At 41.1% G+C, this 23037-nt stretch overlaps 1 protein-coding gene and 1 pseudogene across 1 annotated transcript in view; both read right to left on the bottom strand.

Annotated features, from left to right (window-relative positions):
- The window catches only part of ZBP1 (Z-DNA binding protein 1), a 64087-nt gene that overhangs the window by 12461 nt on the left and 28589 nt on the right, over positions 1-23037 (bottom strand). The window contains exons 6-9 of the mRNA XM_063959050.1: positions 20901-21086; positions 19278-19361; positions 10465-10548; positions 2058-2198 (exon numbers count right to left, since the gene is read on the bottom strand). Coding sequence (XP_063815120.1) covers positions 2058-2198; positions 10465-10548; positions 19278-19361; positions 20901-21086 — 495 coding nt within the window. The remainder of the gene's footprint in view (positions 1-2057; positions 2199-10464; positions 10549-19277; positions 19362-20900; positions 21087-23037) is intronic.
- LOC134894485 (5S ribosomal RNA) lies at positions 17030-17148 on the bottom strand (annotated as a pseudogene).

Below are 23037 nucleotides of genomic sequence, written 5' to 3' on the forward strand. Positions count from 1 at the left end.
TTATGTGCGCTGTCCCTTTCTAAAGTATGGGAGGGGAGCAAATTTATAGTTTGTAGGGGGGCGCGGAAAACCCTAGCACCGACCCTGTGTATACCCATTCTTTTTGAGCGTTGGTTACTTTCTTTAGTTTATTTGCAACATGAGACAGTTATTTGGGTCAAGATTCCCTTTTAAAAAGCATACTTGGCTTTCATATAACTTGACACCTGCTTCAATCAATGGATCTGTCAGAGTGTATATTATACTTTACATTGTTCTTAATTGTTACTTCATTTTTGTTTCTAGTCATTTTACCTGTAGTTTTGTGTTCTAATGACCTGTAAGTTGTATTTGCTGTGCACAGTGCTGAAGAAAGATGTTAGCCCTTTATAAATTATATTCTATAGAACGTAGTCTCATTTTAGAACAATTTTTGTCAGGTGGTGTTGAGCTATTTTATAACCTACTAGCTGGAGTACCCGGCGTTGCCCGGGATTTTAAGAATGTTTGTTTACAAAAATGAATTTAAATATTAAACACGGAGTATAAATAATATAGTCTAAAAAAGCATGCAAAATGTTATATACATCAATAAAATGAAAACCCAATGTGCTGCTGAGGGACTGTGCTACTTCCACTATATAACTCTCAGGGTGTGGGTTCATGCTACCTCCATTCCCCTTCTCACATCATGTCACTGCCCCTGTCACATGCAGCCCTGTCATCACTGACATATCATGCATGTCCTGATATAGTCTGTGCTGCTGGCCCACCCCTAGGGTTGCTAGTGGTGTGTTACCCCCACAGTGTTTGTTCCCAGAGCGTAAGTCATATGTGTAGCAAGTTTGGTGTAAATTGCTCCAGGCATTCTAGAGTTATGCTGTCTGCTGAAAAACTCTGTGCTGCTGCCTCAACCCTAGGGGTGCTAGGGGTGTCTTACCCCACAGTGTTTGTTCCCAGCTTGTAAGTCATATGTGTACCAAGTTTGTTGTGAATTGGTCTAAGCATTCGGGAGTTATTCTGTCTCCTAAAATAAATCTGTGCTGCTGTACCACCCTTAGAGGTGCTAGGGATGTCCAACCCCCACAGAGTTTGTTCCCAGATTGTAAGTCAGATGTGTACCAAGTGTGGTGTAAATTGCTCCAGGCCTTCCACAGTTATGCTGTCTGCTGACATACTCTGTGCTGCTGTCCCACCGCTAGGGGTGTCTGACCCCCACAGTGTTTGTTTCCCGAGTGTAAGTCATATGTGTACCAAGTTTGTTGTAAATTGGTCTAGCCATTCGGGAGTCATGCTTTTTCCTGAAATACTCTGTGCCGCTGTCCCACCCCTAGGGGTTTCTGACCCCCACAGCATACCTCCCAACATGACCCTCTCCATGAGGGACAGAATGCTCTGCTCCCGGTCTTCCCTCTTAATGTATGATTGCTGGCACCTGTGCTGAAACACCTTTCTTATACATTAACCTGTTCAACACAGGTGCCAGCAATCATAAATTAAGAGAAAAGTCCAGAAGCAGAGCATTGTGTCCCTCCTGGAGAGGGTCATGTTGGGAGGTATGCCCACAGTGTTTGTTCCCAGAGTGTAAGTCATATGTGTATCAACTTTGTTGTAAATTGCTGCAGGCATTCCAGAGTTATGCTGTCTGCTGAAATACTCAGTGCTGCTGCCTCACCTTTAAGGGTGCTAGGGGTGTCTTCCTCCCACAGTGTTTGTTGCCAGATTCTAAGGCATATGTGTACCAATTTTTTAGTACATTGCTCCAGCAATTCCGGAGTTATGCTGTCTCCTGATATACTCTGTGCTGCTGTCTGCTTCCCTAGGGGTGCTAGGGATTTCAAATTGTTTTAGTTGCCTCCGCCATGTTTTAATACGCTTGTATGTAAAATGTCACGATCTTTGCTTGTAAACTGTGGATTTGTATAGAAAAATAGGACAGAATGACAGAAGGACAAATTTTCATTTTTATATATTAGGTTATACGAACTAGCAAAACTGTTTTTGTTTTTTGTTTTTTTATAAGTGAGGATGATTTTCAAGATGAGCTGCAGCCAACAGAGCTTCAGAAGATATGTTACCTGTTGTATGGGCTGGATCCAAATTTTCTTTATCACTGATACTGAGCTTGGTATTATCGCCAATGCTGAAATTCTGAGAGCTGATTATTTGAATGGAGTAATTTTTATTTATAGTGATATGTTGATCTCTCTGGCTTGACCCTGCAATATAGGTATAGGTCATTATTCAATGTGCATTAAAGGTCTGATTAGTGGGAAGGGTATGGCAGAAATGTAAAAATAATGTCTGCTTTCTGTACCAATTCATCTAAACGTTGACCATTCCAGCTGATGTCAGCCGGGTCAGTTGATTGCCCAGCACTTAGTAAAGGAGGTGTGCCAATTGTGTCATGGATATGGTTGTCAAGGTAAGTTGACCGGGATATATTTCAAACTGAGAACCGTATACATTTCAGCATAGAACAATCCACAACTATATGAAAAGATTTTGTCTGATCGGTAACAATTTAGTAAGGCGGGACAAACGCGTTATTTTTTTAATTTTTAAACACTGCTTATTGTTATTGTATAAAATCGCAAATAAGATACATACAGCATGTCCACATGCAGTTACAGAAAAATTAGGTACATCTTCAAATATAATATAAATGGCAGAAGCATTACAGACATTCCTTGAATTAATAAGTTTGTATGCAAAGACATGAAAAAATCTTAATGTATAATGGAATATACAAAGACATACTAGGGAAGTACACACATGCAAAGGGTAGACGAGACATCAATAACTATGAATATGAGAAGCAAATAGGAAAACCCATAGGATAACCAAAGAATAAGGCCAATACAATTTAGATTGAATGACATTATGGCCATTAATCAAGCTGAGGTCCACCTCTTTTCCAGTGTAGGGTACAGTGGCACGCCTCTCAAAGTAAAGTGTGTGAAGAAGAATATTTTTATCCACTGACAGTGGGGGAGGAGTCTGATTCGTCCAATGTTTCAAAATTAACTTCTTTGCAACTGCTAAAATAACCATTAAAATTGAAATCATTTCCTCTTTTCAGGACCTATAGACCAATCAGAAAACTTTATTCCAGAAGGTAGCAATTCTACTACACTGCCAAAAATTATGAAACATGGAGGCTCCCTGTGCAGTGCATCTGAGACATTGGGCTAGATTACCAAACGTTACCAAAAAATCGCCAATATATAGACCATCTTCTGGCTGGCGAGATTGACAGACGCATGCACAGATTAGTGATATCCGTGCATGCTTCTGTCTGTAAAAGTAAAGAAATAGTTTAAAAAAACAACAACGTGCAGGTCCCCCCCAATTGATGTCACTCTTGTGGGTGACCTCAATTAACCTCGTGGTCTACCGCAGACCGCAAAATTCCCACCATAGACATAATAGAGGTTCGCGATCCTCAATTATAGCCTGATTAGCTGCCGGGTCCCCAACTGATAAGTCACGAGGGGGGTCCCGGCATTCACGAAAAGTGGATACATGGGTAAACATGGATCCCCTTTAGTTCCGTTCAGGTTTTTTCATTTTATTTATTTATTAACCCTGTGGATGCCTACATGGACCGAACTACATTGGTTTGTTGGGGACTATAACTTTTATTTTTTTTACAGGTGCCCTAATAGATTCTACGGGACAAGTGGACCGAGGGGTTCCGTGCGACACTAGGTATGTGTAAGTGTGCATGTATGTTTAAATAAACTTTTACTTTCACGGTGTGTGTGTCCTGTGTTTTCTTTTATATTTCTTTTGTTGTGGAACTACAGGTACCAGCGGGTCCTTTAATGACCCGCAAGCTGGTACTTGTGTTTCTCCCAAGTACCAGCATGCAGGGGAGGCTTGCTGGGACCTGTAATTCTACAACAATAGACAATATATATTTATTTATTTATTAACGCTTTCATGGCTATCATCCCACCATCCACAGCTGACGGATGGCGGGACAGCCTCAGGCTTCATCCCTGGCCCTTGGGTGCCTGGATGTGGGGACCCCTTTATTTTAGGGGTCCCCACTTCCCCAGGAACCCCTGCCAGTGGTGTCTAATTGGGGGTTGTGATGCTGCGGCCGCAGGGACCTATATAAGAGTGTCCCCCGGCTGCGGCATCACCTCCCTGGCTAGTGGAGCCCGGTGCTGGTTATAAAAATACAGGGGACCCCTACTTCTTTTGTCCCCTGTATTTTTGGAACCAAGACCGTTTCAAGAGCCCGGTGCTGGTTATTTAAATATGGGGAACCCCAGTCAATTTTTTCATATATTTTTGCAACCAGGACCGGTTCAAATAGCTCGGGGCTGGTTATGGTTTTGAGGGGGACCTGCATGTCATTTTTTTTTTTTTTTTTACACTATTTCTTTACTGTGCCATCCAGAAGCACTTGGCTAAGTGCACAAAGTAATGAAAAGATATCTTAAACGCATGTTTTCATTACTAAAAACCGCATATTTCTTTTACTAAAAACCGCAAAACATCGCATGATTTAACCCTAAAAATCGCACCCTATTACATTTGCGTTTTTTAGCTAAAAATCGCATGTTACAAATGTGCGATTTGATGCAATTCTTTGGACACCCAAAAAATCGCATCCTATTACATCTAGCCCATTGACTTGTCTCTCCAGTACGATATGTACTCTCTGAGAATGAGAACCTGTGCAGGACTTTAAGAAGCACTTCTTGCAAAGTTTCAGAAGAAGTAATTTCAGTGTAGTTTAGCAGTGTTTCAATAATATTTCAGGTGTAGCAATAAAAGCAATATCTGTCATCCATTTGGCGTGTGACCAAAGCTACAGCCTATCATTCAGAGTCACCAAAATATTGGCATAATAATATCCCAGTCTGTAACTAGTACAAAGACTAAAAGATAAGAGATTTTGTATAGGATCGGGTACCTCCGCATAGGCAGTGGCTGTGCCTGAATGTAATACCTAATTTGCAAATACATTAAATAAATGGGATGCAGCTAATATACCGGCTGTCGGGATCCTGGTGATCAGGAGACCGACACCGGAATCCTAACAGCTGGTGAAATACTGATAGTCGGAATCCCGACCAACCGAGTGTTGATATTACCTGTGGCGAGCGAAGCAAGCCACCGGGCCGGAAGCATGGCGAGCGCATCGAGCCCAGGAGGGGACTAGCTGCCTCTCTGCTGGGATTTTATAGATGGGATGCTGCTGTCGATATAGTGACAGCTGGAATCCCGCCTGCTGGTAATACATATGTATTGCAAAAAAAAATATTTGACATATGAAATTGCTCCTTCAGTGCAGAGAATGATTGCAAAGCATACCTCCCATCTCCATCTGTCCCGATTTTCGCGGGACAGTCACGTTTTTTTTGGTGGGGGGGAGGGGGGGGCAGTCGGGAGACAGTCCTGGTTTTTTGGTGGGGGGGCAGTCGGGTGAATAGACGCTGTGCGCATGCGCACAGCGTCTATTCACTGGAGTCAGAGGGGGAGGGGGGCATGCCAACGGCTCACAGAGCGCTGGACATGCCCCCTCAGTGACGAGAACGGGGCGTGGCTCACGATCGTGGGTCCTCCCACGAAGCCACGCCCCTTTCATTAAGCCACACCCCTTTTGTCCCTCTTTAAGTATTTCCAAAGTTGGGAAGTATGGAAAGTACTTCCTGGATCACATCTCAAATAGCCAAGATACCAGCAGCTTTCCATACAAGAAATGTAGCATTATCTAGGTTGAGGCTAAAAACAGGGATACCCAAAATGAGGTGAACAGAGAAGGGCAAATATCTAAAAAGGGTAGAAAAGGGTCTTGGTGCAAATACTGTAAGTGAGCAGCCAAAACTTCAACCAAACTTGCCCCATGTAAACAGGAAACCACAAAATACAAGAAAAAAATTAGGTCTGATTAGGTAAAATTCAAAGGCACTAAAAAAACTCTATGTAAATACAATAAACACTTATAATGTCTCCTCTATGTCAATAAGGATCCAAGTATGTTTCTCGAAAAGGTAGATTTCAGCCTCTACTCAGGGTATTGTTATCCTCAGTGATGATTGCTGTTTTTTTTCTTCCTTTTTTATGATCAATGTGTAGACACTTCCTTATACGTAACTGACACCCCAAACACACTGCAATAGGGTGAATTCTGTATTTTATTGTCAAATCATAGCCAGCATATACCATACTCGCTTAGAGAAGTGAACATGCACATAAAGGTCTCTTTTCTATTTTACATCTAGTGACACCAACATCAGTCACCCTGGTGCTACCAACACATCATAGGAATAAGAGGGGAGTATCCCACTCACTGGAACACAGTATACCAGCAGACAAGGGCATAGGAACAAACATTTTAATGGGGGGGGAGGGCAGACTGTCAGTCACCAGATTGTTGGTACCAGGGCTGGTGTACAGGTGCATGGGAGACACCCTTTTCTAACTGCTTTTATTATTTATTTATATATATATATATATATATATATATATATTAGTGTGAGGTCACTTCTGGCCACACTGATTGCATAAATACATTTTTCCTTTCAATACCCACTATGCCTTGATAAAGAGGTTCTTATGGAAATGCGTTGGTTGTGGATATTAAGATACTAAGGACTGAGTGACGCGACAGCTCTAACCACTGGCGGTATATTGCACTGCTCTATAGCTGATCCAGACTGTTATACTGAGCTGTAACTCTGATCTTTACCCCTGTTTGTTGGAGGGTTTTTCCTTGTACTCTCACTGAACCTTGAGATTACCTCTGTTTTCATTGCCCTTAAATAAATTGTTATTCATTTTACTGTATATAGAAATTGCTGGGGATTAATTTTCATTAAGTCTACTGTTACAGCATAAAAATACCTTGATGAGCAGGATCTGCTGCTATACTGTGTTAGTGTGAAATGCTATAATTCAAAGAAACTGTTATATACTCTGAGCTTCATGTGTTCTAGTTAGAGATGAGTGGGTTCGGTTCCCTGAGAACCGAACCCTACCGCACTTCACTACCCGAGCCCGGATCTGAGTCCAGCTCAGGCTTTCCCGTCTGACTTGGAAACCAGAACGAGGCAAAACGTCATCATCCCGCTGTCGGATTCTCGCGGGGTTTGGATTCCATATAAGGAGCCACGCGTCGCCGCCATTTTCACTCCAGCATTGGAGAGTTTAGAGAGAGGACGTGTCTCCGTCCTCAGTGTCCTGCATCAGTCCAGTGGTGGTGTCTTGTGCTGCATCAGTCCAGTCACAGAGGTGGTGTCCTCTGCTACCATATGTCCAGTGCTGCTGTATAAGACTACACCGATCATACAGAATGAGAGAAGTGATACTGTGCAGCTGTCACATACAGATAGTAGGAACGAGTATCTGCAGTATAATTACGCTGATCATACAGAATGAGAGAAGTGATACTGTACAGCTGTCACATATAGATAGTAGGAACATGTATCTGCAGTATAATTACACTGATCATACAGAAGGAGAGAAGTGATACTGTGCAGTTGTCAAGTATAGATAGGAACGTGTATCTGCAGTATAATTACACTGATCATACAGAATGAGAGAATTGATACTGTGCAGTTGTCACGTATAGATAGTAGGAATGTGTATCTGCAGTATAATTACACTGATCATACAGAAGGAGAGAAGTGATACTGTACAGTTGTCACGTATAGATAGTAGGAACGTGTATCTGCAGTATAATTACACTGATCATACAGAAGGAGAGAAGTGATACTGTACAGTTGTCACGTATAGATAGTAGGAACGTGTATCTGCAGTATAATTACACTGATCATACAGAATGAGAGAAGTGATACTGTACAGTTGTCACGTATAGATAGTAGGAACGTGTATCTGCAGTATAATTACACTGATCATACAAAATGAGAGAAGTGATACTGTGCAGTTGTCACGTATAGATAGTAGGAACGTGTATCTGCAGTATAATTACACTGATCATACAGAAGGAGAGAAGTGATACTGTACAGTTGTCACGTATAGATAGTAGGAACGTGTATCTGCAGTATAATTACACTGATCATACAGAATGAGAGAAGTGATACTGTACAGTTGTCACGTATAGATAGTAGGAACGTGTATCTGCAGTATAATTACACTGATCATACAGAATGAGAGAAGTGATACTGTACAGTTGTCACGTATAGATAGTAGGAACGTGTATCTGCAGTATAATTACACTGATCATACAGAATGAGAGAAGTGATACTGTACAGTTGTCACGTATAGATAGTAGGAACGTGTATCTGCAGTATAATTACACTGATCATACAGAATGAGAGAAGTGATACTGTACAGTTGTCACGTATAGATAGTAGGAACGTGTATCTGCAGTATAATTACACTGATCATACAGAATGAGAGAAGTGATACTGTACAGTTGTCACGTATAGATAGTAGGAACGTGTATCTGCAGTATAATTACACTGATCAATGATCATACAGAATGAGAGAAGTGATACTGTACAGTTGTCACATACAGATCGTAGGAACGTGTATCTGTAGTACCTCATTGCACCTCTTTTTCTTCTTTGCATCATGTGCTGTTTGGGGACTAGTTTTTTTTAAGTGTCATCCTGTCTGACACTGCAGTGCCACTTCTAGATGGGCCAGGTGTTTGTGTCGGCCACTTGGGTCGCTTAACTTAGTCATACAGCCACCTCGGTGCAACCTTTTGGCCTAAAAACAATATTGTGAGGTGTGAGGTGTTCAGAATATACTGGAAATGAATGTTATTGAGGTTAATAATATTGTAGGATCAAAATTACCCCCAAATTCTGTGATTTTAGCTGTTTTTATGTTTTTTTCAAAAATCATCCAGATCCAAAACCAAAACACAAAAAGGTGGTTTTGGCAAAACCAATCCAGATCCTAAGCACAAGCATGGAACCAGAACCAAAATGTGCCCGCCGCACATCTCTAGTTATAGTGATAGGGGTATGCCCCTCTTATCCTTTGATTATTTGATGTTTTTAGCACCAGGGTGCCTGATGTTTGTGCCACTAGATGAAAATATGAAAGATACCTTTTATGTGCACGTTCACGTTCACATTCTAAGTGAGTATGGTATATGCTGGCTATCATTTGGAAATAAAATACAGAATTCAGCCTACACACATTACTGTTTTTTTCCCCCTTTATTATGTTCATTCATCACTGAGGATAACAATACCCTGAGAAGAGGCTGGAATCAATCTCTGAAGAAACATACTTGGATCCTTCACATAAAGGAGACATTCATTATAAGTGTTTTGACATGGAGTGTTTTACGGTTCAGCGCCTTTGAATGTCACCTAATTTTATTTATTGTAAAAGGTAAGGGGTTTCTCTGCGACTTAATATTAGTATAGCGTCAAACAGCATACATTTCTTTTAATAAGATATCAGTAGTAGTCAGAGGAGGTAATATTTTTGGGAGAATGTAGTAAGGCACTAGGTGAAAAACGGTACAATAACGCCTCTTGCAATTTGTGATTTGTAAAAATAGATTGTCTCCAAAATCATTCAGTAATGTAGCTGAAGAAAACCGCTCTACTAAAACGCACCTATGTCCAGAATACCTAAACCACCATCAGAGCTTGATCATTTGAGTTTAGTATAAGGTATCCTAGTATTTTTTTAATCTATCTATAAAAATTTGGAAAAGAGAGACTCAACATGGGAAATATCTTTCTTGGAAAGACTGAGGGGAAACATCTGCAGCAAATTAGAGAGCTTTGGAAAAGCTACACTTTTGATAACTGCAGCTCTGTCCAATAGAGACAAGGGAAGAGTCATCCAGTTAACAAGTTTAGAGAGGGATGCCAAAACTGGAGTGAAATTCAACAAGTATAAATTAGTAAGAGATTTCCGAATGAAAATAGCTAAATATTAGAGTATGGGTTGGCAAAAGGGAATTGTGATAAAACAGGGTCATGGCCAAATTGAGCTACAACTCTGGTGAAGGTGAACAGCAGCTCCGATTTATGTTGATTTACTTTATAGTCAGCAATAAAGTTAATGTTATCAGAGACACTATAGCAGGAACATATAGGTTAGACACAGGAGGCCGCATGTAATGAAGACCAAGTTAACCAGATGTGCGGATCCCCGGACGAACTGGGACGTTTTTTTTTTTAAAGAGGTAACCATGGCAAAACCATGATTGCCGCTTTACAAAAACATTCAAGTTCGTCCGGGAACCCGCACCTTCAGCCACCTCGGACTTCATCACATACAGCCCAATATGTCGTCAGTGAATAATTGTAGCTTAACTGTAAGGTGGTCAACAGTGATACCATTAAAAACAGCAGACTTACAGAGGCCAATCGCCAGGGGCTCTAATGCTAAAGCAAAATGAAGTGGCGATAAAGGACAACCATGCCGTGTTCCTCTCTGTATTAAAAAAATGAAGGGGAAAGATACCCACAAACACGTTAATTTAACTACATTTATTTCCATCATTGACTGTCCAAGCAAAAAACTCACAATTCTGCATATGGTCCTCTTCAGTCAGTGGGTGAGTTGTATTTGCGCCATCTGTTGTTGTATATTCTGCTGCACTTGGCGTGGCTTTTAGAATAAAGAATAGATGGATTATATTTCCAGAAACTGATGTGAGATTTTCATGCATTCGATGTAACACTTCATGTACTGTACAAGCAGGTGTTGAAAAGTAATCTACTCACTAGGAGGGCTTTCATCATACCTCTAATGTAAGGGCTGTAATGGAAATATTACACAGCCTTCCACCTCTACATTGATTACTAGCTTGTCCAGAGTTGTTGTTTCATTATTCTGTGATATAACCCAAATCTTATGTTATTTGTAATGTACCCAGAAAAGTATCTTTTTCTCATATCCCAAGGCAATGGACTTAAGCAACCTCCAGATATAAAGACTTTGCTGTAAAGCACAGAATTTATTTGAAAGATGAATTAAAGCATTGGACTTTATTTATGAAGTGACGGCTTTTGTAAGCTGCTTTTTCCTGGCGGGTTGGTGTGAAAAATTTAAAACCGTACTTAAAGTCATTGTAAAGCCCAGTGTGCTTTGAGTGCCGTTTAAAATTTACACCTCCAAGCCGCTGGGAAGGGACGGTTTACAAAAGCTTTGTAAATAAAAACTATTGTGTAAGAACTGCAGTAGGACTCGTATTTTTGGATGCAACTTGAGGCATACAGTAGGTATGGATGGTATCTGGTCTATAGATCTACAATAAAAAAGTCTACAGTCAATAGGTCGACCACTAATGGTCGACAGTCAGAAGGTCGACAGGGTCAAATGTCGACAGTCAAACGGTCGACAAGGCAAAAAAGTCGACAGTCGAAAGGTCAACACTATTTTTTTAGGGCTTTTCACATTTTTACAACTTTTGCTGCATTTACTATCCATGGCACAAACTATCACCATTAGAAACCTTGTGGCGAGCGAAGCGAGCCCGCTAGAGGACGCATTTTGTAAAAATTGGGGTACATTTTTTAAAAATTTTTTTTGTGTGTGTCGGCCTTTTGACCCTGTTGCCCATTTTTGAGTGTCAGCCTTTTGACCTCCTGACCCTGTCGACTTTTGATTATCGACCATTTGACCCTGTTGAACTTTTGACTGTTGGCCTTTTGACCCTGTCGACCTTTTACTGTCGACCTAATGACTGTCTATCTTTTTAATGTCTATTTTCTGTATCAGAACCGGTATGGACCACCTCAAACATCCATCTGCTTAGTTTCATAGTAGTCATCACTATCAAAGCGCAGGTACTGTACATCTGAAATTAGAGGGATCAAAATGTACATACATCTCATCATACTGTAGCCTACAATTTCATCTACACACCCTCGACTTGCTCTCAACTTTCCAAAGTTGGGAGGTATGGAAAGTACTTCCTGGATCACATCTCAAATAGCCAAGATACCAGCAGCTTTCCATACAAGAAATGTAGCATTATCTAGGTTGAGGCTAAAAACAGGGATACCCAAAATGAGGTGAACAGAGAAGGGCAAATATCTAAAAAGGGTAGAAAAGGGTCTTGGTGCAAATACTGTAAGTGAGCAGCCAAAACTTCAACCAAACTTGCCCCATATAAACAGGAAACCACAAAATACAAGAAAAAAATTAGGTCTGATTAGGTAAAATTCAAAGGCACTAAAAAAACTCTATGTAAATACAATAAACACTTATAATGTCTCCTCTATGTCAATAAGGATCCAAGTATGTTTCTCGAAAAGGTAGATTTCAGCCTCTACTCAGGGTATTGTTATCCTCAGTGATGATTGATCATAAAAAAGGAAGAAAAAAAACAGCAATGTGTAGACACTTCCTTATACGTAACTGACACCCCAAACACACTGCAATAGGGTGAATTCTGTATTTTATTTCCAAATCATAGCCAGCATATACCATACTCGCTTAGAGAAGTGAACATGCACATAAAGGTCTCTTTTCTATTTTACATCTAGTGACACCAACATCAGTCACCCTGGTGCTACCAACACATCATAGGAATAAGAGGGGAGTATCCCACTCACTGGAACACAGTATACCAGCAGACAAGGGCATAGGAACAAACATTTTAATGGGGGGGAGGGCAGACTGTCAGTCACCAGATTGTTGGTACCAAGGCTGGTGTACAGGTGCATGGGAGACACCCTTTTCTAACTGCTATTATTATTTATTTTTATATATATATATATATATATATATATATATATATATGTATTAGTGTGAGGTCACTTCTGGCCACACTGATTGCATAAATACATTTTTCCTTTCAATACCCACTATGCCTTGATAAAGAGGTTCTTATGGAAATGCGTTGGTTGTGGATATTAAGATACTAAGGACTGAGTGACGCGACAGCTCTAACCACTGGCGGTATATTGCACTGCTCTATAGCTGATCCAGACTGTTATACTGAGCTGTAACTCTGATCTTTACCCCTGTTTGTTGGAGGGTTTTTCCTTGTACTCTCACTGAACCTTGAGATTACCTCTGTTTTCATTGCCCTTAAATAAATTGTTATTCATTTTACTGTATATAGAAATTGCTGGGGATTCATTTTCTTTAAGTCTACTGTTACAGCATAAAAATACCTTGATGAGCAGGATCTGCTGCTACACTGTGTTAGTGTGAAATGCTATAATTCAAAGAAACTGTTATATACTCTGAGCTTCATGTGTTCTAGTTAGAGATGAGTGGGTACGGTTCCCTGAGAACCGAACCCTACCGCACTTCACTACCCGAGCCCGGATCTGAGTCCAGCTCAGACTTTCCCGTCAGTCGGAAACCAGAACGAGGCAAAACGTCATCATCCCGCTGTCGGATTCTCGCGGGGTTTGGATTCCATATAAGGAGCCACGCGTCGCCGCCATTTTCACTCCAGTATTGGAGAGTTTAGAGAGAGGACGTGTCTCCGTCCTCAGTGTCCTGCATCAGTCTAGTGGCGGGTGTCTTGTGCTGCATCAGTCCAGTCACAGGTGGTGTCCTCTGCTACCATATGTCCAGTGCTGCTGTATAAGACTACACTGATCATACAGAATGAGAGAAGTGATACTCTGCAGGTGTCACATACAGATAGTAAGAACATGTATCTGCAGTATAATTACGCTGATCATACAGAATGAGAAGTGATACTGTGCAGCTGTCACATACAGATAGTAGGAACGAGTATCTGTAGTATAATTACACTGATCATACAGAATGAGAGAAGTGATACTGTGCAGCTGTCACATACAGATAGTAGGAACGAGTATCTGCAGTATAATTACGCTGATCATACAGAATGAGAAGTGATAAAGCTAAATATTTATCCTTTAACTTAAGCTATTTACTAATACCATGTAGCCGTAATGGCCGCTAAACCACGTGCACGTGCTACGCACTTTGTACGCTATTTGCGTACAAAGACCTCGCACGTGGTACGCAAGTTACGTACACACGCTACGCTGGGTGTACGGAATGCACACAGCGAGCGCACACACAGACAATAATCTTTTTAAACCTTTAAACTGAATATGCTTACACTGTAAACCTTAGCATTGAGGTACTGTAATGATATAACACTGATTAACCTTAGTATTTAAGCCAGCTGTTTGAGCGATTGAGATGCTCAGAACCTCTTAGTAATAAATGGTGAAACACACAAACACTTGTTAAGGTTCCAACACCTTACTAGATGATTTTAGTAAGTAAAAGGGAAAGGAAAAACAGTTTACAGCTTATACACTACAGTCCTAACATTAATATCTAAGCAGAATAACTAGACATAAAATATACACAATAGCGAACGATCGTAAACACAAATACATAGAATAAGAATGAATGGCTTACATTAAACGGGTAACAAAGTGAGAACGAATGGCATACACACAGAGTAACAACATGGCCGCAGAGAAACTTACACACGTGGGAATGATTCGCAGGCGCTCCTGGACCAGGGCTCCAGCCTTCAGTGTGAAAACCTTGCAGAGTCTTGTGTGACCAAGCCTATTGCAAGCTATATTTATTCACTAGCTCAAGACATACTACAATAGACACTGTGTGCTCTTTTTCCATTGGTTAGGGGGGTGGGACATGTCCTGCACCAGGGGCCATTGGTTAGTTCAAGAAGTGGGTGATGACTAGGACTTGTTAGCATTCCAAATTCCTGTCTGCCTGGTTATATTGTGGAAAGCTATTGTTTTGGATCTTCCAAACAAACTCTGTCTCTGGGCTTTGTTTACCCCACCTTCAGTTGAGACAATTGACAACTCAGCCCTCATTATTCTGGAGAGAAACCTGGTCCTATTCATAAACAAAGGTGTAAGCCCTCTTCATAGAATCTCAAAGCTTAGTGTAAATAAGGCTATTGTATTCAGTCTGTGGGAAAGAAATGACTGAATTCCATTCACTTACCCTGCACTTATTTATAATTTATTGGGAATACAATTAATCTTATTTTCTACTTCTGCGCATATCTATGCGCAGGAATATGCGAATCTTTCCTAACTATCATAGGAATAATACCCTTTTAATACCCTACAGCTGGATACTAGACACTACCTTCCAACCTTTGTCTGAGCCTTCCTAGTATGTAATGAGGAATCTCTTTGTCCAAGAGGTTTTAAACTTACCATACTTGCTGACATTGTTAAGGGGAATATTTAACTATAATATATGCTATTTGGGTTAAATATGTTACGATCGAGTCGCACGCTACAAGCTCACAAACTCCGCCGTATTTACACATCCCATGCACACGAGACGCTGGAGCGTCCCTTACAAAACCTGCGGGGATGTGTACGCACGGGGGACCAGGCGACGAGCAGCATGCGCACACATTAGGGGTTATTACAAGGCATATGAATCATGATATTTTTCGACTTTGACAGAAGTGATACTGTGCAGCTGTCACATACAGATAGTAGGAACGAGTATCTGCAGTATAATTGCACTGATCATACAGAAGGAGAGAAGTGATACTATACAGTTGTCACATATAGATAGTAGGAATGTGTATCTGCAGTATAATTACACTGATCATACAGAATGAGAGAAGTGATACTGTACAGCTGTCACATATAGATAGTAGGAACATGTATCTGCAGTATAATTACACTGATCATACAGAATGAGAGAAGTGACACTGCAGCTCTCACATATAGATAGTAGGAACGTGTATCTGCAGTATAATTACACTGATCATACAGAAGGAGAGAAGTGATACTGTACAGTTGTCACATATAGATAGTAGGAACATGTATCTGCAGTATAATTACACTGATCATACAGAATGAGAGAAGTGATACTGTACAGTTGTCACGTATAGATAGTAGGAACGTGTATCTGCAGTATAATTACACTGATCAATGATCATACAGAATGAGAGAAGTGATACTGTACAGTTGTCACATACAGATCGTAGGAACGTGTATCTGTAGTACCTCATTGCACCTCTTTTTCTTCTTTGCATCATGTGCTGTTTGAGGACTAGTTTTTTTTAAGTGTCATCCTGTCTGACACTGCAGTGCCACTCCTAGATGGGCCAGGTGTTTGTGTCGGCCACTTGGGTCGCTTAACTTAGTCATACAGCCACCTCGATGCAACCTTTTGGCCTAAAAACAATATTGTGAGGTGTGAGGTGTTCAGAATAGACTGGAAATTAATGTTATTGAGGTTAATAATATTGTAGGATCAAAATTACCCCCAAATTCTGTGATTTTAGCTGTTTTTATGTTTTTTTTCAAAAATCATCCAGATCCAAAACCAAAACACAAAAGGGTGGTTTGGCAAAACCAATCCAGATCCTAAGCACAAACATGGAACCAGAACCAGAACCAAAACGTGCCCGCCGCACATCTCTAGTTATAGTGATAGGGGTATGCCCCTCTTATCCTTTGATTATTTGATGTTTTTAGCACCAGGGTGCCTGATGTTTGTGCCACTAGATGAAAATATGAAAGATACCTTTTATGTGCATAAAACTGTTGAAATTTCTGAGCGTCCTCTATCCCGCGCTCCCCTTAATTTATGAAAAACAAACAAAGGAGGTGGATCTCTACTTATCTTAGATCAGGTGTTTTTCTCTCAAAGATATACCTTCTTCATACCCCCTTGTGCTGTCAAACGGGGTGTATGTTCATTCAGAGGTAATACATGTAAGAGAGAGGTCAGAGAAAACACTCTAGTGTATTAACCTTTTAACAGTTTAAACCACAATCCCTTGTCAGAAATTGTGGATTATAATGACAGGAAATATTTATGATAAAAGTTTATCTTTTTAATAGTTCAATAAAGTTCAAAAAGATGATCAAACGATAAAATCCAGGTATAAAATCTTCATCACATAGAACAAGATTCTCATATCCAAGCAAAATATGAGGGTGGCTTCCTACCAGATTTGGGGTTTCATAAGTGCACCAAAATTTGTCGCTGTATTGATGTTTCCAACGTCCCCGGGAACGGTCAGCTCCAAGCAATGGGCACCTCGTCCTCTCCTCGTCCAGGTAATCAGCCACCGGAATGTCACAAGTCAGCCAACGCGTTTCGATCCGTGGATCTTTTTCAAGGCATCTTTTGGTATCTACAGCACCTTATATTCTCAGGTGGTCTCCCATCCAAGTACTAACCAGGCCCAACACTGCTTAGCTTCCAAGATCAGATGAGATTGGGCGTATCCAGTGTGGTGTGGCATTCGGTGGTGTGGTTGCGGATCGAAACGCGTTGGCTGACTTGTGACATTCCGGTGGCTGATTACCTGGACGAGGAGAGGACGAGGTGCCCATTGCTTGGAGCTGACCGTTCCCGGGGACGTTGGAAACATCAATACAGCGACAAATTTTGGTGCACTTATGAAACCCCAAATCTGGTAGGAAGCCACCCTCATATTTTGCTTGGATATGAGAATCTTGTTCTATGTGATGAAGATTTTATACCTGGATTTTATCGTTTGATCATCTTTTTGAACTTTATTGAACTATTAAAAAGATAAACTTTTATCATAAATATTTCCTGTCATTATAATCCACAATTTCTGACAAGGGATTGTGGTTTAAACTGTTAAAAGGTTAATACACTAGAGTGTTTTCTCTGACCTCTCTCTTACATGTATTACCTCTGAATGAACATACACCCCGTTTGACAGCACAAGGGGGTATGAAGAAGGTATATCTTTGAGAGAAAAACACCTGATCTAAGATAAGTAGAGATCCACCTCCTTTGTTTGTTTTTCATAAATTAAGGGGAGCGCGGGATAGAGGACGCTCAGAAATTTCAACAGTTTTAGGTATTCTTTCTAGGGATGAGGGTAACATCCCACCTCTGAGTGTCCACTGACCTGCAGCTCGATAGCGCAATTTCTTTTTGGTGTAAAATTTTCTTTGTGAATCCTTTTATGTGCATGTTCACTCTCACATTCTAAGTGAGTATGGTATATCCTGGCTATCATTTGGAAATAAAATACAGAATTCAGCCTACACATTACTGTTTTTTTCCCCCTTTATTATGTTCATTCATCACTGAGGATAACAATACCCTGAGAAGAGGCTGGAATCAATCTCTGAAGAAACATACTTGGATCCTTCACATAAAGGAGACATTCATTATAAGTGTTTTGACATGGAGTGTTTTACGGTTCAGCGCCTTTGAATGTCACCTAATTTTATTTATTGTAAAAGGTAAGGGGTTTCTCTGCGACTTAATATTAGTATAGCGTCAAACAGCATACATTTCTTTTAATAAGATATCAGAAGTAGTCAGAGGAGGTAATATGTTTTGGAGAATGTAGTAAGGCACTAGGTGAAAAACTGTAAAATAACGCCTCTTGCAATTTGTGATTTGTAAAAATAGATTGTCTCCAAAATCATTCAGTAATGTAGCTGAAGAAAACCGCTCTACTAAAACGCACCTATGTCCAAAATACCTAAACCACCATCAGAGCTTGATCATTTGAGTTTAGTATAAGGTATCCTAGTATTTTTTTAATCTATCTGTAAAAATTTGGAAAAGAGAGACTCAACATGGGAAATATCTTTCTTGGAAAGACTGAGGGGAAGCATCTGCAGCAAATTAGAGAGCTTTGGAAAAGCTACACTTTTGATAACTGCAGCTCCGTCCAATAGAGACAAGGGAAGAGTCATCCAGTTAACAAGTTTAGAGAGGGATGCCAAAACTGGAGTGAAATTCAACAAGTATAAATTAGTAAGAGATTTCAGAATGAAAATAGCTAAATATTAGAGTATGGCTTTGGCAAAAGGGAATTGTGATAAAACAGGGTCATGGCCAAATTGAGCTACAACTCTGGTGAAGGTGAACAGCAGCTCCGATTTATGTTGATTTACTTTATAGTCAGCAATAAAGTTTATGTTATCAGAGACACTATAGCAGGAACATATAGGTTAGACACAGGAGGCCGCATGTAATGAAGTCCAAGTTAACCAGATGGGCGGATCCCCGGACGAACTGGGACGTTTTTTTTTTAAAGAGGTAACCATGGCAAAACCATGATTGCCGCTTTACAAAAACATTCAAGTTCGTCCGGGAACCCGCACCTTCAGCCACTTCGGACTTCATCACATACGGCCCAATATGTCGTCAGTGAATAATTGTAGCTTAACTGTAAGGTGGTCAACAGTGATACCATTAAAAACAGCAGACTTACAGAGGCCAATCGCCAGGGGCTCTAATGCTAAAGCAAAATGAAGTGGCGATAAAGGACAACCATGCCGAGTTCCTCTCTGTATTAAAAAAATTAAGTGGAAAGATACCCACAAACACGTTAATTTAACTACATTTATTTCCATCATTGACTGTCCAAGCAAAAAACTCACAATTCTGCATATGGTCCTCTTCAGTCAGTGGGTGAGTTGTATTTGCGCTGTCTGTTGTTGTATATTCTGCTGCACTTGGCGTGGCTTTTAGAATAAAGAATAGATGGATTATATTTCCAGAAACTGATGTGAGATTTTCATGCATTCGATGTAACACTTCATGTACTGTACAAGCAGGTATTGAAAAGTAATCTACTCACTAGGAGGGCTTTCATCATACCTCTAATGTAAGGGCTGTAATGGAAATATTACACAGCCTTCCACCTCTACATTGATTACTAGCTTGTCCAGAGTTGTTGTTTCATTATTCTGTGATATAACCCAAATCTTATGTTATTTGTAATGTACCCAGAAAAGTATCTTTTTCTCATATCCCAAGGCAATGGACTTAAGCAACCTCCAGATATAAAGACTTTGCTGTAAAGCACAGAATTTATTTGAAAGATGAATTAAAGCATTGGACTTTATTTATGAAGTGACGGCTTTTGTAAGCTGCTTTTTCCTGTCGGGTTGGTGTGAAAAATTTAAAACCGTACTTAAAGTCATTGTAAAGCCCAGTGTGCTTTGAGTGCCGTTTAAAATTTACACCTCCAAGCCGCTGGGAAGGGACGGCTTACAAAAGCTTTGTAAATAAAAACTATTGTGTAAGAACTGCAGTAGGACTCGTATTTTTGGATGCAACTTGAGGCATACAGTAGGTATGGATGGTATCTGGTCTATAGATCTACAATAAAAAAGTCTACAGGCAATAGGTCGACCACTAATGGTCGACAGTCAGAAGGTCGACAGGGTCAAATGTCGACAGTCAAACGGTCGACAAGGCAAAAAAGTCGACAGTCGAAAGGTCAACACTATTTTTTTTAGGGCTTTTCACATTTTTACAACTTTTGCTGCATTTACTATCCATGGCACAAACTATCACCATTAGAAACCTTGTGGCGAGCGAAGCGAGCCCGCTAGAGGACGCATTTTGTAAAAATTGGGGTACATTTTTATTAAAAAATTTTTGTGTGTCGGCCTTTTGACCCTGTTGCCCATTTTTGAGTGTCAGCCTTTTGACCTCCTGACCCTGTCGACTTTTGATTATCGACCATTTGACCCTGTTGAACTTTTGACTGTTGGCCTTTTGACCCTGTCGACCTTTTACTGTCGACCTAATGACTGTCTATCTTTTTAATGTCTATTTTCTGTATCAGAACCGGTATGGACCACCTCAAACATCCATCTGCTTAGTTTCATAGTAGTCATCACTATCAAAGCGCAGGTACTGTACATCTGAAATTAGAGGGATCAAAATGTACATACATCTCATCATACTGTAGCCTACAATTTCATCTACACACCCTCGACTTGCTCTCACTCAACTTAACCTATGTGTCAAAGCCCCATTACCACCCAGTTAAGCCCATTCAGGCACAAACAACGAAGGAGCTGAGATGCACATGTTGGAATTGCCCATAGATGTGTATACTTGGCTGCGGAGCATGTGAGCTCTAAGAACTGCAAGACCCATCTGCAAAACGGACTTGCATGCAGCTCTGCTTCTTGTCATTCGGTCCCTGTTCATGTTGCCATTGATAACTTTCGCAGAGAGTGATCTCTGAATGGTTATATTTTACAAACCTGTACAGGTTGGATGTTTGATTGCCCAAAGATGATCCTGTTCATTGTGAAGGATAAGATCCAGCTTCTTCAAACTGTACAAATCAGGATTAACATCCTTTGCAGTTGTTCTCCCAATTCCCTTAGCGATGGATTTAGCTTTCTGTGGCCCATTTATCCTCCGAAGGAAACTGCATATCTTGGCCTCTGTATACGAGGGTACATTATGAGCACAATTTCATCACGTGTGCTTCTACACATATGGAACAAATATAAAGCCTCAGCGCTCGGCTGGATGGCACTGAAAACAGTATCATGCTGTATCATTGTGTGGGAACTTTTGTATATCCTTGAAAAATAGAATTTTAATACCTACCGGTAAATCCTTTTCTCATAGTCCGTAGAGGATGCTGGGGACTCCAAAAGGACCATGGGGTATAGACAGGATCTGCAGGAGACATGGGCACACTATAAGACTTTGAATGGGTGTGAACTGGCTCCTCCTCCAGACCTCAGTTATAGGAACTGTGCCCAGGGGAGACGGACATTTTGAGGAAAATGATTTTTGTTAACTATGGGCGAGATAGATACCAGCTCACACCACAACACACCATACAACTGGATTACCAGGAATACCAGATAACAGTATGAACTAAAAAGACAGCAACAAGCTGAATATAACCGATACACAACCTTTGTGTAACCGAAAACAACAACTATCAATACAATTGCAAGTGACAGTCCGCACTGGGATGGGCGCCCAGCATCCTCTACGGACTAGGAGAAAAGGATTTACCGGTAGGTATTAAAATCCTATTTTCTCTTACATCCTAGAGGATGCTGGGGACTCCAAAAGGACCATGGGATCTATACCAAAGCTCCAGAGCGGGCGGGAGAGTGCGGACGACTGCAGCACCGATTGAGCAAACATGAGGTCCTCATCAGCCAGGGTATCAAACTTGTAGAACTTAGCAAAAGTGTTTGAACCCAACCACGTAGCTGCTCGGCAAAGTTGAAGTGCCGAGACTCCTCGGGCAGCCGCCCAAGATGAGCCCACCTTTCTGGTAGAATGAGCTTTCACTGACTTCGGTAACGGCAATCCAGCCGTAGAATGAGCATGCCGAATCGTAGTACAGATCCAGCGCGCAATAGTCTGCTTGGAAGCAGGAGCCCCAATTTTGTTGGGAGCATATAGGACAAACAGAGCCTCTGATTTCCTCATTTGAGCCGTTCTGGCGACATAAATTTTCAAAGCTCTAACAACATTGAGAGATTTTGACATAGCCAAGGCACCCGTAGCCACAGGCACCACAATGGGTTGGTTTATGTGAAACGAAGAAACCACCTTCGGTAGAAATTGTTGACGAGTTCTCAATTCCGCTCTATCCTCATGGAAAATCAAATAGGGGCTCTTGTAAGACAAAGCTGCCAACTCCGACACCCGTCTTGCGGACGCCAAGCTCAAATCATGACCACTTTCCAAGTGAGAAATTTCAACTCAACCTTTCGCAAAGGTTCAAACCAGTGAGACATAAGAAATTGCTACACCACGTCAAGATCCCACGGAGCCATGAGTGGCACAAACGGAGGATGGATGTGCAGCACTCCCTTCACGAAAGTCTGAGCCTCTGGAAGGGCGGCCAATTCTTTTTGAAAGAAAATAGATAAAGCCGAAATCTGCACTTTTATGGAACCCAATTTTAGGCCTGCGTCCACATCTGCCTGCAAAAATTGAAGGAAACGACCCAGCTGAAACTCCTCCATAGGAGCTTTCCTGGCTTCACACCATGACACATATTTTCTCCAAATACTGTGATAATGCTTCGCCGTGACCTCCTTTCTAGCCTTAAGGAGAGTGGGGATGACTTCCCCGGGAATACCCTTTCGAGCTAGGATTTGGCGTTCAACCTCCACGCAGTCAAACGCAGCCGCGGTAAGTCTTGAAATACGCATGGCCCCTGCAGTAACAGATCTTCTCTGAGAGGAAGAGGCCAAGGATCTTCTATGAGCAATTCCTGAAGATCCGGATACCAGACCCTCCGTGGCCAATCTGAAACTACGAGTACTGCCGGAACCCTTGTTCGTCTTATGATCCTCAACACTTTTGGAATGAGAGGAAGTGGAGGGTACACATATACAGACTGAAACACCCACGGAG

This window comes from Pseudophryne corroboree, chromosome 3, assembly GCF_028390025.1.
Source record: "Pseudophryne corroboree isolate aPseCor3 chromosome 3, aPseCor3.hap2, whole genome shotgun sequence".
Lineage (NCBI taxonomy): Eukaryota > Metazoa > Chordata > Amphibia > Anura > Myobatrachidae > Pseudophryne > Pseudophryne corroboree.